Source organism: Notolabrus celidotus, chromosome 2, assembly GCF_009762535.1.
Source record: "Notolabrus celidotus isolate fNotCel1 chromosome 2, fNotCel1.pri, whole genome shotgun sequence".
In the NCBI taxonomy this organism is placed as follows: Eukaryota; Metazoa; Chordata; class Actinopteri; order Labriformes; family Labridae; genus Notolabrus; species Notolabrus celidotus.
The window spans coordinates 18,777,684-18,795,431 of record NC_048273.1 but is presented as its reverse complement, the minus strand read 5'-3'; the positions used below and the strand labels follow the sequence as shown (position 1 = coordinate 18,795,431).

The following is a 17,748-nucleotide window of genomic DNA, read 5'->3' as shown; positions in this document are numbered from 1 at the left end:
GTTTTAAGGTGGTACTGTCAATGCTGCATCAAACATGGCTTCATCTTCTATTGTCCTTTATTACCCAGCATTCTTACTAATCACCTCAATCCTCACTTTTTATTGATTGATTGATTCTCAACAACAAAAGCAACATTACGGATAACCTTATCATTCATGTCATGTTAAACCAATCCGCTGAAAGGTGTTCCGACACATTTCACCTCAGACACATTACTTGGGGGGGATCCTGTTCAGCCTGTTGGCTTCTAATTTACATGAGCACCCATTCACTAAACATCATCCCTTACTTCCTAATCTCTTCCTAACTTATATATAAAATGATGCCACTATCTCATCATCTTACCTCATTATCTGATCTTGTTTAATGCAAATGGGGACATGTTCAGATCCGGGACATCATATATCACCAATTTTGTTCCAGGTGAGTTGTCTGCCTGAACATAGCTTTATAAGCTTCTGATTTCTAAAACTTTATCCAAAGATGACTAAGATGGGCAAATGATTCATAAATAATTTAAATAGGAATCAGCCAAATCAATTTAAACTAATAATAATACTAAAGTGACAGCCTCAAATAACGTTTTCCTTCATTTTGGAATACTTCAGTTAGGGGTGGGCGACATGGATAAAACAACTTCTGGACTTGTGTCATTTCAATTCATGACGCCATTGTTTGTATCAAACATTTTCTAAGAAATAATTATGCAATTTTTCCTCCACACCAGCAAGTTGCTGCAGCTGTTTTTTTTAAGGTGAAAGTAAGTACCTGAAAAGACAAGTCTTACGATGCAAAATCAGAATTCAAATATTGCCATGAAACAGCTTTTTGATTTACTGCCTCCCTTCATTTATCCCACTTGTCCTATCGCCCACCCCCTGTTTAAGTTCCTCTTTCACACATTACATCACAGGACAGTTTGTAGCATGACACAGTGGGAGGGACTGAAGGTGCACTTTCTGCACACAGTACCATACCAGACTGAAGGGATGAGTGACACCTAATCCAGGTTACAGGTCTTTGTGGGTTTAATGCAAACATCACTCCCGTCATCTATCGTCAACAAAAATAATTAGCAAACTATGGATACTCTAGTCTCACAGTTGAGTGTGCAGAACATGTCCTGCCATAACACCATGCTAGTAAAACCTGTCAGCCACAGGGCTCTGATATATTACACACAGTAACGTGTCTGATAGAGCATGTTACTTACAGTACAGGTGTAAAAGGACTACAGGAAAAGGATTGTGTAAAATGAGCCAGCATTCAGATTTGAAGGAAGAGATCTGTGACCCAATCCAGATTGTAATGTAGATGAATGTATCGACACTCCCTGGTCCCTAGAAACATCTGATCTGAGCAGACTATCACCGATTCATCACACACAGCAGAAAAAAACCAACACAACTGGAATACCAACAGTGCTCTCAGAGGAAAACAAAAAAAACAACAAAAAAACAGCAGCAATTCCAACAAAAATAAAATTCACAATAACCTGAACTACATCAACAATAGTGATAGTTTAACCTAAAATTAAAAAATAGTTTGTACTTCCCCCGACGAGGGGATTGTGGAAGACAAACAAAACTAAAAACACGCTTCTTCTATGGATGGACGACATCTGCGGCCTGCTCCAGCAGCACAAGCATGCTGTTCATCGAAACAAGAGCTTGAATTTGATCGAGAAGGTAGGAAGAATAGAAACATCCCTTATTTATTACAGGTGCAGCAGCTTTTCCACAAACACACACGCAGCAAACCAGTGAACCCAAATAGATTACGTCTGTCCCTTTTCACTGTGGTTTAATTTTCATGTGTTTTGAATAAAAGAAGTCTTCTCAGACTTATATGTCAATCCTGTCTTGAGGTATATCTGGAACACCCAAATTGAAAAGCCTTGTAAGGGTTTCTCACACACTGGTTTGAACGTGGTTTTAGTGGCAGCTGCTGCTTTAAAACAAGATCACTTTTTGATGGAGTTTGGACATAAATACAGACATTATGATTACATAGCGAGAGAAATTTTCTTCTTTGTAAGACAATTTCATAGCATATTTCCAAAAATCATTCGTTGTCATGCATTCCTGAATACCATAGTATGTGCATACATAATGTTTTTTTTTCATACTGATTTTTATCTTTACACAGTTCTGGGCTATTGTTACAATTTTCCTGAACCGGATAGCCACCACCAACCATGGACTAGTTATGAACATTAGTCAAATCCATATTGTTTAAAGAAATAAAATCATGAGGATGATGCTGAACCCCAGTCAATCAATTCAAGCCATTTGCCGTCATTAAACCAGCAATCAGCTTGTACGCCTTCATGTCAGTGCAGCAACAGACGTTAGCGACACAGAAGAAAGACTAAAAAACAAAAAAAGATTTCGCTATACAAGAGAATAATCCTGACGATTGTTGATCATGATAAGAAGAGATAAAAAGATCAAAGAAATCAAAGTGAGAGGTGAAATGTTGTGAAATAAAAGAGTTAAAAAGCTTCAGCTACATCCATACTCTCCACCTAGCTGACACACATACCTACACACACCAATGTGGCTTTTTTTAATACACGCTAATGGACGCAAGGTGGGGGCAGGGCTGTGTGGTCGCCACCACCAACTTGTGCAATGATATGGAAATCAATACATGTGGTGAAACAGCACCAGACAATGCAGGCAGGCTCTCCAGCATCACTGCAGCAATGAGAGCGATACTGAGAACAGAGCTTTGTTTCCCGTGTGAGTCATGTGTTTTATGCCTTTTTTTTCTTCATGTCTGGAGTCAGAGGGGGGGGTGGATGATGGATGGAGTTTTGTAGGAGAATAAAAAAAAAAAAAAGGAATTCGTTAGGAAACAGGTTTCACTGACAGCGAACACAGCGCACCCTTTGGAATCAGCATATTGCTTGTTAACCAGGAGACTAACGGTTACTGCAAGTCTAAAAGTCTACAGAACCACTACACGCCTGAACCTTTTCTTTATCTGGGTGCTGCAGGGTGCTGCTGTTCAGGATGATTGTGATAACTACTAACTCCAGCCATTACTACTATACGTGACAATCACAGTCCAACTCTCACTCAAGCTGGTTCGTTTCTACTGGATCTATCAAACGTAAAGTTAGCAACAATAAGACAAAAAGTCACCTGAAATAACATTCACAGTGCTCTAATAAAAAAAAACTGAAAACAAAATATCAGTGATGAAATGAAATGCTCTAAAACAAAAAAAAAAAGAGTAAAAATGTATCGCAGCCTAACTTGTTTTTTTTTTCCTTTCTTTTCTTTTTGTGACACTCTTCCCTTCAGACACGTTTGGAGCATGAGCAGTCCAAAGAGGGCGCCTTTTCTTGCTTGTACTTGCAGCCCAGAGCCAGGTGGTGGCGAAGGAGAGCCTGTTATAGATGCTTCTCCTTAGTGATCCCGTTCTGCACGTGCTTCCTGTAACCGAGAGAGAGAGGGAGAGAACAGAGGGTCAGGGAGAGGAGAGTGAACGAACGAACACGTCGTGGACAGCAAGAGGAGAGAATAAGCTTGTCAGGTGAGGGGATCAGCAAATGTGAGGCATTAGCAGGCAGGGAGGATATCAGCAGGGTTCAAGGCCAGGAAGATAAGGTGAGCCACATAATCACATCTCCATATGGTCTCAGGCTCTTTGATCCTATCTACCTGTGAGGGCCGCTGCTTGCACAAGCTAAGTGGGAGATCTGTGCTTTTTTAGCATTCACACCTGCTTTCAGGGGATGGGACGGAGCTGAACCTGCTTCAGGCACTATAGGTTTGATTGTCACCCAAAAATACAGCCATGAGATAGACTTGTCTTTGATACCCTTAACAAGGAGAACAGTGCTAGTGGAGTTTGCACTTTTCAGGGTCTTGAGAGTGGTCAAAGGCTGCCATGATAATCAGCATAGAGATGATAGAGGGACAGTCAGAGAGGGGCTAAAGGCAGCTCCTCAGATAAAGACAGAAGAATCCCTGAACTTAGATAAAAGCACAAACTGATAGAGTTTGGTTTTTGTCAAGTTAGCACTATCGCAGAGTGCTGAACACTCGTTTACACATTCAAAGAGACCACTGTTACACAACACAATCGCTCCTTTTTCAATTTCAATACAATTCTATAAATTTCTTCTCTTATGGTGACATGATAAGTGTAGTAATAAGTAGGGAGGTGCACGCCTAGTTGGATAGACAAATGATTAATATATTTATTACTGTAGGCCTGAAAGTAAGTCTTCACTGTAGCGCAACCACCCACTGTAGCTCTGGTTAATGGCGACTGCTGTGATGCTATAATGCTCTATTATAAGCAGAGATGGCAGATGGCATCTCATAGCGCACTGCAGATTGGCATATAACCACTCGACTGGATCAAAGCATAAACAGTACAAGCATGGGGATGTTTACCTGCAAAGAGGTTACAACAGCCACACTAAGCAAACCAATCTGACGTTGTTTACCTGACCGACTCTGTGATCTCGTGTTTGCCGTGTTAAATAACTTCCGATCTGTTTTGACTGTTATCTGAATGTTTTCTTACCTTTAGTCGAGTTGGCTAGTCCAATTCAAAACATTTGAGGACATTTGTTGCTTCACAATAACTGTTAAAATAGGTTAGGAACTACCTCCATTGTGTCAAAATACATTTGATGTATAATGTTATCAGTCATATGGACAGTAAGAGCTAGTGTTGTAGTGTAGACCACATTAACCGAGACCAAGACAAGACCAAGACATTTAGGGATCGAGACCGAGTCAAGACCAAAACCAAGGCAGGGCAAGACCGAGACAAGACCAAGACCATATATATCAATGAAAAATCATTATAAGAGTTAACAAAATAAAAAACTTCTGTTTATTTTATTTAAGTTTGCTTTGAATACTATTTACAGCAACAAACAAGGTTTGGTTTCGTCTTTGTTACCTTTCTTTAGACTCCTTACGTTTATTTTTTTCTCTTATCACAGTAATGACAGGGACACAGAGTGCATCAGTGGTGGTCTCGACCGGTCTTGATATAAAATACACAGTCCGCCCAGTCCGAGACTGAGGCCGAGACCGAGACAAGACTGAGTAAAAATGCTTTTGACGAGACCGGGACCTGATATAAGCGGCCTCGAGACCAGCCTCGAGACCAAGACCGGTCTCGAGTACTACAACACTAGTAAGAACAGCAGAAAATGTTCAAAGTTAACAATAAAGAACGCTATCTACACGTCCCTGAACATAGCTGTTTTAATTTACTTTGAAGAAGAAGTAACACTTTGAGCAAATGACACTGATAAAACGTGTTTACTACAAGTTAATACCACTGCTTCCTGTATAGGGTGACTTCTATGCAGCAGCACATTGGGTTTACAGATGAAAAATAAACTGCTTAAGGACCTGTATTATAATGGGTAGATATATTCAGGGCTGAAGCTACGGACCATATTAAGCTAAGCTAGCAGCTCATAGTAGTCCCGTTTGCAAATCTTGGCATGCTAACACACTAAACTAGAAATACGATCATGATGAACATTATACCTGTTTTACATCAACACGTCACTGTATGATGTTGATGTTAGCATTTAAAGTCTAATCTCCCAGATCTGCTGTAGCCCAAAGATACTGGCTCAAACACTTTAATGGTCTTATGTAATGTTTTCATGGGTAAAGCTAAATCTTCACTCTTGTAGCACTTAGTTTCTCTTTAAAATTAGAACTTCACACTTGTGTGAAAATCTGCTACACTGCAACAGGCCAACTCAATGATTTATTAATGTGGAAACTCTACAAATAGCACCTTAAACTGCTGCTCTGGTCTCCTGCCAAACCTGCTGCGAGTAAAAACAAACTCAACATTTGTAGTGAAAATCTGCCAGCAGTTGGCTGGTGATATTTTTTCCGTCCGGCGCTGAGGTCTCTGTCAGATTAAACAAACAACGGTAAAACTCACCCCTGGGCAGAGATGTGATGTCCAGCATCATCATCGTTGTTTTCTGCCTTCGGCTCTTTGACCAGGCCTGCTGCCGCCGCCGCCGCCGCTGCTGCCGCCGCCCTGCTGCCATCCTCGTCCTCGTACTCCCTGACATCGTTAACCTCTTTCATTTTTAACACTTTCACCACGAAAACCACGATGAACTTTACAGAGCAGGGGGAGGAAAGCAGGGGAGAGATGACAGCATGTCAGTGTTTAAGCAGGTTTCTCAAAAACAAACAAAACCCTAAATGCTCTTGACTAAAACAACCTGCGTGTCCTCACCAAGAACCAGTAGATGTTCATGAGAAGCAGAGCCAGGAGAAGAGCATTGAAGAAGAAGTAGAAGGGAATGCCAGGAACAGACTGGAGGCTAGATACACATGTGGCATACAGCACTTTAAGAGGGAACCAGTAGAGACGGAACCAGAACCTGAGGGATGGAGACAAAACAACAACAAACAGAAATCTGATTACGTCTTTCTGTCTTTAGTATCTTCCCAAGTTAGCTAGAAACACATGAAAATAATTTCTAGCTGCCAAGGCAACAAAACATTTAACTTTCATGGAAAACAAAATGGACAGGGGGAGAAAATAAGTCAGGAACAAAGAGTGTGTGTGTCTGTGGAGCCTCACCAGGTGATGCTGAAGCTGACGGAACCCATGTTGGACAGCACATCGTTGAGCAGGTAATACCCTCCTCCTCTGGACTTCAGGTACACATTGAGCTTGGTGAACTCCAGCTGGATGTCGTTGATGTCATGGAGGAACAGCACCAGAATCCCAACATTGTGGTATCTAAAGGACAGGAAAAACACACAGCATATCTGTCAGACCTTTCTTTTCCAAACTAAGAGGCATCTATGAATGAAATGATTCTTATAAGTCAAAACAGCAATTCAAAAGTATTTATAATTCTGTTTCAGTGTGTCTTTAATTCCTATTAGAGCCTCTTAGGGTCAATGATGAAACCTTTTTTTTAACAAACAGCTAACAAATCAAAGTGGACATGAAATACCTGAAGGCGTAGGAGAAGATAATGAGTGCCAGTGTGATGATGTGGTGCACCACCATAACAGCTGAATCCTTCCTCCATGCGTCCATGTACACTGTAGCGTAGATGGAGTGACCGTAGAAGCTGCCCTGGATCAGATAGGCTATGGCGATGTCTGTAGGCACTGACATACCACTCTTCCAGTCTGGACAGACGAGGAGGAAACAGGAGGAGAGGTTAGAGACTGATATGTGCAAGGAGTGGATTGAAGATGTCGGCCTTTAGTATCAAAGAATAAATGAAGGAGAGAAATGACTTTCTTTTTACATTACAAAGCCTTTCACTTCAGAAAAATGTGAATTATATTGAGTAGTCCTTGTTTAGTTCATTACCATCATTTCTGTATTTATTTTTATTCGTGTTTGCTTGTTTGCTCAAGACCCAGGAGGTTTACTAATCTGAATAAAAAAAGATTTAATTTCAAAGTATTTAATTTAACAATGTATGAGTTCTATTTGTTTCATCATTTATAACCTGAAACTTCATCCACAACTTAAGCTTGTTGGAGAACGTGTCACCAACGTTCCTCTGTAAAGTATCTGGATAAGGCCAGCCATATCTTTTTACTGTCTTTTGTAACAACAGCCTGCATCACGTTACTGTGCTAACACTCAGTCTACAGGTGGCACTACAGCAGCATTGTAGATGTTAAAAGCCATGGGTCTGTGACCTTAAAGTGAGCCATATCTCACCTAAAATAGTAAACAACTCGTCTATGTTTACAGTGCATGTACTGAGGACATGAGTCTATAACCTAAATGTGTTATGCACATGTGTATTGAACTGAAATGAACCCAAATATAGATTTTTTTCTAAAAGTATCAATAAGTAAAGTTCATTTTGTGGTGCAGTCCACATCAGAGGTAGCAATTTACAGAGCTTTAAGAATCTGTTTTGTATCTTGGGGTCTGAGGCAATTGCTATAGTCACTAAATTATCTCAAGTTAAGGGGCTACTTCAGCAAATGCTTGAAAATGATGAACAATTTAATTCACAAGATACTGAATGAATTTTCTTTTTTTTTTGGTTCAGCATCTGATATGCACTTTTACATTGAAAGAAAAATAAGGTTACATGACTGAAAATAAAACATTTCATGTTTTTAATTGTTCGTCAGAAAATTAGAAGAGTGATTAACTTCAAATTAAAATCAAGCCTCTCAGAAGCATACTACAGTAGTTGCATATTTTCATGTGAGTATGCCTTTGATTCATCTTTAATTTAAAGACTCTTCCCTTGATAGACATCGAAAGACAGAGCTAAATTCCCACACAATAAAAGTCAGACCCTGAGAAAAGTAAGAGAGGAGTTCTTTTTATCTAGATATGGAAACCATGCGAGTTTAAATAGTTCAAGTTCAAGAAAATTCTTCAAATGCTGTACTAGTGACTTCCTGTGTGGTAGGGAGATACCAGCTGTATAGGGTCAGCCGGGGTAGAAGACTAGAGGGATCAGGTTTAACCCCCCAGAGGATTTAAGAGGATTTCCGAAGTACTGCAGGCAAAAAAAAAGGCCAAACTTATGTTAAGAGTGCTTGACGAGCTCATGTCTCAGAAACCTATCAGATGTTAGACGGAAACTTTCTCCTCCGATGTTTGAGTTTGGTTTGTCTCTGGCAGGATGGGGTTACACTTGGGCCTTGTGTAATGTTTATTGATCGGACCTTCCGTCATTAAACATTGAGAGGAAGGCTGCTAGATGGATCACAACTGAAGAGCTGCCAAGAGGAGGCATGGGAACTAGAAACCTTTTTTTTTTCTCTCTCTCGCCGAAAGACTGAACCTTTCTCTCTCCTCGTCTTTCTTCGGAATACAAAAACTGTGCCCCTCTTTGCCTCTGCCAATGTTTTACTTCAAATTCTCACACTTTTCCAAACTCTTTCTCTTTTTAACTCCCCCGTCTCTCTGCAGCCCTCCCTCCCCAGCAGTCAAGCCATATTACTCTGCCTTTGTGCACATCTCAGGCTGACAGCTATTAGAGGTGATGCAGCTATTAAAGATGAAGCTGGCACTGTCAAGCAGCCTCTGCTAGCTCCACTCTAAGGGATGGAGTTGGAAAGGAGCACTGACACCTCCATGTCTGATGGAAGAGATAAAGAGACTGTGAAAGACAACCCTACATTATTAGTGCAATGCCCATTACAGATCTATCCCCCTTTAGCTACATTAGTCCACAAATTAGTTGCAATTACGCAGACTTTGCTCTCCATTTGTTAATTTTATGTCTTTTTGATGATTATAAAAAATAGAATCAAACCTGATCTTTGAACTCCTAAAGGTACGATGTGAAGCAATCAACATGTTTTAAACACTTTGTGTTACTAATATAATTTACAAAAAGAGACCTTCCCTTTTTATTAGGTACCAATTACAGACAGATTAATAAGTGAAAGGACTTGGAAAGATCTTCCTACGATTCAAAGGATGGGATGCTGTCCTGAGCACCTTGCCTCTCTTGGGCTCCCTGCCATTGCCAACCTGGTGCCAGCAGTGTGCAACGATAGTTAACATTTATGAAATGCTACCTAACATTCACCCACCATAAAACACAAAAAATGTTTCTGTGAAGTTCATCTGGCTAAAAAAGGACGTGACTAACATCAGGAGAAAACTAGAGGAACTTTATTTGTTTTTTTAGGTCACATTAGCTTGTGTCACTGCATGGCAGAGACTGTCTTGTGTGGATAAAATTAATGATTTTTTGGCTCATGGGTCTGGTGAATAAACACAGGCTGTATAAAACATGGACATGATCTCTTGATGTCCCCCACTGGATCTGAAGCCCAACGATGGTGGTCGCCATATTTGAAACCCTGACTCAACCAAGCGGCAACCTCCGATCTAAAAATATGAGTCCAATGCGGAAGTGCTAAAAACTGCAGTTCATCGAGGATCCACTTGAGGCTGGCTCCGGAAGTACCGGAAACCACATACACACAAGTTAAAAAAAGACGATCATTACAGCAGAAATAAACATGTTTACAGCCTGGTACAAAAAATTAGTGTAGTCTGGATAGCTCATTTCCTCGATCGGCACCAAGCGGCAAACTCCAGTCTCAAACGATGAAGCCAATGCGGAAGTGCTATAAACTGCAATACATCGAGAATCCGCTTGAGGCTGGCTGCAGAAACACCGGAAACCACATAGATATGAATGGGAAAAAGACGATCTTTGCAGCATTAATAAACATGTTTACAGCCTGGTTCAAAAAACGGCTTGGCCCTACAACGCTAATCTCTCTAATGGCACACACTGTACGGGGGGTGAATTTTTTTCTAACATGACGGTTAAGAAGATATTAAGATTATGAGTTTTGCCCAAATAAGGACATGACCGACGTGACTCCCGGTCGGGAACACACAGCCATTGGCTAAGAGACTCACACTACGTCACACTCTGCCTAGTTGAGTTCCGCATTACCAATATGGCTGCTGCCGTGGATTTGCTTCAAAACAGCTCTCAGGAACAGATGGGTGACGTCACGGATACTACGTCCATATTTTTTACAGTCTATGATCGGCACACACTGCACAGGGGGTGATTTTTTTTTCTAAGATATTGGGATTACGAGTCTTCCAATGAGAGGCACAACTGACTTGATTGACAGGCGGAAACACTGTAGCTGTTGGCTAGGACGCTCTCTGTACATCACAATCGCTCAATAGCAGCAATATGGCTGCAGCCGACGATTGGCTTCAAAACAGCGCTTCAGAAACAGATGGGTGACGTCACGGATACTACTTCCATATTTTATACAGTCTATGATTATGTGTACTATTACACGTACTAATTATTTTGTTATATACTGTTATATTAAGTCAATAGTACATGTGTAATGATAAAGTTTCACAGCATAGGTGCACAGCTGTCATGACATAGACACATGAGTTAATCAGCTTTGGTCTTGATTTGTCACATCATGGTATTAACTTAGTTATTTAGTTAGTTGTTGCTCACACGTATGGAGTCTGAGGACAAGGCTTTTGTATAATCAACAGCATCACTGATAATTAAATAACAGGACAGTGATTCATTCAAGGCTAGAAATATGCAAGAATCAACTGGCTGAATATCTTGGAAGCACTGAATTCTCTCTATAGGAATACCCAAAGGTAGCATTACTCCCACTCAAGTCTCCATGGGAGGAGACAGTACTGTTTCATTTGTTCAAAGTGACTCCAGCTCCTCATTTACCCTGACAGGTGAGGTAAGAAACTGGTCCAGTTATGGGACAATTCAACACACATTAACATTTATCTTATATGGACTAAAAATACATTAAAAGGATATATTTCAATCTAACATGTAGGATAGATCATCTTAATAAGCTGGCTCTTTTCATTGCATGTAAGGAGTCAACCTATCATATCAAGAGGATTACAATGTTGAGTATCTTACTGTAGAAGACAGAGGGCGGGTCGTGGAAAAAAGAGTAGGAGGTAAAGAAGAGCAGGTAGGTGCTGTATGACCACGACATGGTGTAGAAGACCAGCTTCCACGCGCTCTCCGGCATCTTGGCAGCATCTTTGGGCAGCAGCCTCCACCACTGTGCTAGAGGCTGTATGGACAGAGAAGAGAGGAGAAACCATCATCAGACACAGCAGAGAGGAAGTGCAAGGAAGTCACAATTAATGCGGCTGTTTCTGCAGGAATGCAGTCGGGTAAACTACTGGGAGGCATTTGGACACAATAACTGATGAATTAAGAGGGTGTTGTTTTACACTGAGCATTTAATTCAGTGTGCGATGTAGCTGCTGAGCTGAAATAAAATACTTGGTTACACTTAGGGGTGGGAATCGAAACCGGATCCGACTTAGAACTGGTTCCAATTGACCAATGCCATCGGAATTGTACACCTCAAATGTTATCGATTCTTCTTAACAATTCACGTCACATCAAGTCACGTCAACTCAAGTCACGTCACGTCATGTTGTGGTACGTTGCGGTACATTGTGGTATGTTGCATTACGTCACACACTATGGGACGCAGAACTCTGAGGTGCAGATTCCTTAAATCTGCTGAAGCATTTGTCGACTAAGCCTCGAAGCTTGGGGTTCGCTTCGGACCGCAGTGGAGAAGGGTTCCATGTGAACATGTTAACGTCAGGGAGGCGAACCCTCGCCTACCTCTCCTTTTTCGGAGTTGTGACGCTTTCCCTCAGGCTTGAAGGGCCACGTCAAGACTCATGCGGCCGAAAATAAGGCACCGAGAGCGGGCCAACCTATTGTTCAGTATGTTTAAGTTGAATATGTTCATGTTCAGTCTTGTGCAGACATAATTTTGGAAAAATAAAATGGTTCCTTTTGGTGTGTAGGACTGTGTAGAACTACTGTTTTTCCCCTCAAAAAAATACTCAGGAATCTTTAGGAGAATTGATAAGGAATTGGATTGATAAGCAGAATAGACAATGGCATTGACATTGATAAAATCGTATCAATTCCCACCCCTAGCTACACTTGTTTTCTTTTGAATGAGTTATTTGTTTCATCGTGATAAATAAACCAGTGTATCTGTCCAAAGACTCAACCACAGCTTACGGCAAGAAGAACGAGCTGAGGCACTTAGAGGGAAATCGTGGGTAAGACAGTTTATGATCAGACTTGTAGATTGATCGTACCATCAAAGTGAACGTCCTGTGCATTACAGAGGTGTTTACGAATCAACATCAGATGATAGTGTTATCAGTTAATATTGAGTAGCCTATAAAGAGATGTCAATAGAGATTGTAAGATGACCTTCTATTGGCCCTCTCCCTGGAGTGTTGATGGTGACCGGAAGTTGTTAATGTAGATTATGAGGCACAGGTTCTTAAATAGTCATAGAAGTATTGAACTTAAATAACATTGACATTTTCTATCTCTTTCCTTCCTCTTTGTATTTTTTCCTGACACACTACATACGCTAGACAGCATGCATGTGACTAAACGCAGAAACATGTCTTTCACAACCCTTCTTATGGTTTGCTTTGTAAGCAGAAATAGAGGAAGTCAGAGAGTTGTCCTGATGCAGCCCAATTACAGGCCACCACCTTCTCACTGGCAGAGCCATGTTATCTTCCTCCTTTCCCTCCTTAATCTTACCAACTCCTCACTCCCCAATTCTCTTTTTTCTCTCCTTTGGGCTTCATCTCGGTTGTGACAGCAGAAACCCTGAATCAGTCGAAAGTAAAAATCAACAAGAGAGAAGAAGAAAGAAGGAAATGCTTTGCAAACACACACGCATACACCCGAGGAGGCACAAAGTCCAAGAGAGGGAAAGAGAGACAGTTACAATAGGTCAGGCAGGTATGTCAGTTGCAGTATGACAGGCAGGTGTTCAGTTTTTCGTAGCAGTGCCAAGACAGGAAACCAAACCCAGCTCATTGCCTCATAAACATGCCCCATATACACTAACACAAAACTACACAACCCATACACTGCACTTTGAAAGGCAATGAAATGGTGTAACAGGAGGAAGGAAAGTGAAAGTGGCCGGTATCACTAACACAGAGCGTCTCAGTCAGTTGTTACCAAGCAGCTCCTCTGCGGGACATGATCCGAGACGGCTCAGTGACAGATTTCATGACAAATTAATGGAGGTAAAAGTAAACCATTCAGTCTTGAAAGTCACATTCACAGGGACCCATGAAACTCTTTTATGTTCTGGTCTTCCTCCTGTCTTTATTGACTCCTCTTCTCTTTGTTTTATCAGTCTTTTACTTTGTTTCGGCCTCTTCTGGGTTCGATGTGTCACACGCGAGAAAGACAACAGTGGACAGGGGAAGGAAGCTGACAGGGCAACACTGACGTAAGAGAAAATGTAACAGGAACAGACTTTGTGGGCCTTGGACGTGAAAAAGATGGCATTACACAGCGTGCACATGATCCCAGCCGAGACAGCTGATTGGTCGAGACCGAGGCAACATTTGGTGTGTGTGTTCAGTAAGTCATGACCTGAACGCAGTGGAGCACAGGACACTCACCACATTCTTTCAAGTCTCTCTGTACATCTGTATCAGTCCCTCTCTATCAGCCCTCCCATCCTCTGTCGCCCTCCTCTCTCTTCACTCCCCCCCTCCTTCCCCTTCACTTCTCACCCTTCATTTCTCACCCTTCTCACTCTTGCCTCGTTCTTTTCTCTCTCTCCACCCCTGCGTCTCCCCCCTGCCTGCGACATTTATTTATAGAAGCCAGCTGTCAGCACAGCACATACCCCCCTCAGTTCTCCACCACATCACCCCCTCAGAAACACACAAAAGCATAAGCCTACACTTACACATGCATACACACAAGAGCTTGAAACACACTAGTGGCTGACACATGTTACTGCAAACACCAGCTGTGCCTCTGCAGCTCAGGTCTGACTCGTTCATCACCGTTCCTGCTTTCTCACTTCTGGTACGTCTGCCTGTGTCAACATACAGTATCTACTCCTGCTTTCATACGGTTTACTATGTGTCATCGTGAGTGTATGATCCTTTCTCCTGCTAGTAATGACCCAGCTGCTTCATCATCAGAATCAGCTTTATTTGCAAAGTATGTGTAAACATACATAAGAAATGTGACTCCAATTCAACATCTGCAGCAGAAATGAAAGAGTATTAGCTTTGTAATTACACACTTAGTCAACAAAATGATTTAATGCTGTCGTCCATGCTAGTAAACACCAGAATAACTAGTAATTTATTGGCATATAATCACTGGACTGGTGCAAAGCATGTGAATGTTAACCTGCAAGAACGGCCAAAGGCTGGTGGTGCCAGCTCTACTTACTAAGCCACACTCGGGAAACTATTTTCAGTATGTGGCAACGTAACTGTTGGTAAACCATAAAGGTCACTAGTTATTTTCACTTTTTCCTATAACTTAGAAAGAAGAGGAATAACCCAAGTTGCTATGACTGGAGAAGGGAATTCAATTCATTTAAAACACCAATTACAGCTAAAAAAATTTTTGCAAAGAGAGCCAAAAGAAAAGGTCAGAGCATACATTCCTGGCAAAGATTTAACTCAAATTTAAGTGCGGCTGTGGCTCAGTGGGTAGAGTCGGACGTCTATCAATCAGAAGGTTGTCGGTTCCATCCCAGCTCCAGCAGTCACATGCCCAAGTGTCCATGGGCAAGACACTGAACCCCTGAATTGCTCCCTCTGTTGTTCAGAGGTGTGTGAATGTGAACAAATGAGATTAGCTAACACTGAGGGTCCCTTACTGTAGCAGCCTCTACCATCAGTGAGTGAATGTTGAGTCCGTATTTCAGGAATGAGTACATCCCGAACTGAATTCCTTTTGAAGTCTATAACATAGTAAACTTGTCATCTGGTATCAGCGGTAGCTTCAGTGACTGAGAGGTGAAGGTGTTTTCTGTGTTTTGGACAGAGGCAGTACACCTCTGTATATGTTCTAGTCCTGGCCTTCAAGCTATCACAACCACACAGCAGGGACAAAATCTTTGTTTCAAATGCAAATTTTGAGAGATTACATAACAGCCTGCCAATGGCCACATTCTTGTCTCTGTGTACCAGCCAGCACACCGTCGTGCTGTGTCCCATCCACCCACTCTATCTATCTACCCTTTTACTTTTCTATGCCAGCGTACAGAGTAGGGGGGTATAGTGGGTCAAGGACACTGAGATAATCCACTCGCCCTCTCTCGGAGAAATGACGGGGCCTTGAATTACACTCAGCTGGGACCTATGACTGTTCAACAGTTTCCCCCTCCTCTTCCTCTTCCTCGCTCTCTCTCTCTCTCTCTGACAGACAGACTCTGGCTGATCTTGTTCTCTACTTCAGGGCATCACTTGGTTTCATTTCATTTCTGTCAGAGAGAAGGGAGAGAAGCGGCCTCCAAACATAAGGAGAAAAGGAAATTACACAGGCGGTGTTCGAAAGGAAAAGAGCGAGTGTGAAAGCCACTTCATGACAAATAAATGGTTCCCTTAGCAACCATGCAGGGATGCTGGCAAAACCCTACGTCGTGGCTTAAAATGACCTCCATCTTCTTTCCTATGCAGTCCTTCCTCATCCATCATTACTTCTTTTCTTCCCGTCTTGTCTGCAGCTGCACCCCATTACACCCCCCCCCCCCCCCCCCCCCCCACACACACACACACACACACACACACACAAACACACACAGTCACAGTCACCGTCACCGCACACACTCACACGGCACACATACACACAATCTGCAAAGTTCTCAGTTTACCCCCTCTGCCCTCGCTGCGAGCGAGTGATGAGAGAGCAAAGCGGGTGAATGGACTCACTGGTCTATTGCATAAGAAAGTTAACTGGGCCAGTGAGTCAGGATGACCGCTCATCTGTGGATCTGTTCAATAATGCTCACATTCCCATTCACCCTCTTTAAATCCTTAAGCTGGGCCAGCTTCTTTCTCTCTCTCTCTTTACCTGACGTCACTCTCTCCGTCTTAGTGCTCTGTCACAGTTTCCTTCCCTCTGTTGTGTTTACATCTTTCCTTTAGACTAGGCACAAATAGGATTTAAAACTGCTAATCTGATGGATGACATGGACTCTATTTACACATCCAAATTAGTATAGCCTATTTGATTACTTTATGTGCTAGAGAACATTATTTGAAATGTTTTTTTTAGACCTTTCTGGAGCTTTAAGTCCCTCTACCATCTCCTCACCACATCAAATATTGCTGTCATTACACATCTACTCTTCTTCACCTTAAACCACCCTCGATATATGACCTCACTATGAGGGGACAGCTGTCATTTGAGATAATCTTCTTGCTTTTGATGGAGGTAGGAAGCTCAAGGAAGCACTTCGGTTGCTGAATTTCTGTATAGCTGGGAACCCTGATCTTATTTGCTGGTTGGTTTGTCACATGGCATCACTGATGGGTTAGAAATGTAAGGTTCAAAATATGACAAGCACATTTCATACAGTGCTTTTTTGAATCTGTTTATAATGTTTACATCTTTTTCCTGCAATATTAAGTGCAACTGTAGACGTATTATAAATTGATACCAGATACAGTAACAGGAACTGGGGAAGAGGGAATGAACGCAAGCCGCCTGCTCCAAGGACTATAACCTATAACTATAACCTAAAATATGGACGTAGTATCCGTGACACCACCCATCTGTTTCTGAAGCGCTGTTTTGAGGCCAATTGGCGGCGGCAGCCAAAGAGGCGGGCTTTGAGCCTCCTAGCCAACAGCTACAGTGTTCCCGCCTATCAATCAAGTCAGCTGTGCCTCTCATTGGAAGACTCGTAATCTCAATATCCTCAAAATTGCCACATTAGAAAAAAATTCACCCCCCGTACAGTGTGTGCCGATCGAGGAAATGAGCTATCCAGACTGCACTCGTCTTTTGTAGCAGGCTGTAAACATGTTTATTTCTGCTGCAAAGATCGTCTTTTTTGAATTGGTGTGTATGTGGTTTCCGGTACTTCCGGAGCCAGCCTCAAGCGGATCCTCGATGAACTGCAGTTTTTAGCACTTCCGCATTGGACTCATATTTTTAGACCGGCAGTTGCTGCTTGCTATAACCTAGTCTGCCCATGGGAGGCACACTTTAACCACCATGGCAAACCAGTGCTCCTTCACTGGTTTATAGTGAACTATTTTGAAAGCCTGTAAACAAAACTTCTGTTTTGTTCCCTTCAGCATTTATTACAATGATCTAATCTTGATGGAAGCAGGATCATTTTGGTGGGTTATACTTTAACCGTGGGATTCTCTACTGATCTATTCTCAGAACCCACCACCATCTCTTTAAT

General features: G+C 42.0%; 1 protein-coding gene across 1 annotated transcript in view; it reads right to left on the bottom strand.

Annotated features, from left to right (window-relative positions):
- Positions 1–84: 84 nt before the first annotated feature.
- Positions 85–17,748, bottom strand: part of cers1 (ceramide synthase 1) — a 33,327-nt gene continuing 15,663 nt past the window's right edge. The window contains exons 2-7 of the mRNA XM_034710525.1: positions 11,418–11,577; positions 6,984–7,164; positions 6,602–6,763; positions 6,251–6,398; positions 5,945–6,129; positions 85–3,444 (exon numbers count right to left, since the gene is read on the bottom strand). Of these exons, the coding sequence (XP_034566416.1) occupies positions 3,402–3,444; positions 5,945–6,129; positions 6,251–6,398; positions 6,602–6,763; positions 6,984–7,164; positions 11,418–11,577 (879 nt within the window). The 3' untranslated portion in view covers positions 85–3,401. The remainder of the gene's footprint in view (positions 3,445–5,944; positions 6,130–6,250; positions 6,399–6,601; positions 6,764–6,983; positions 7,165–11,417; positions 11,578–17,748) is intronic.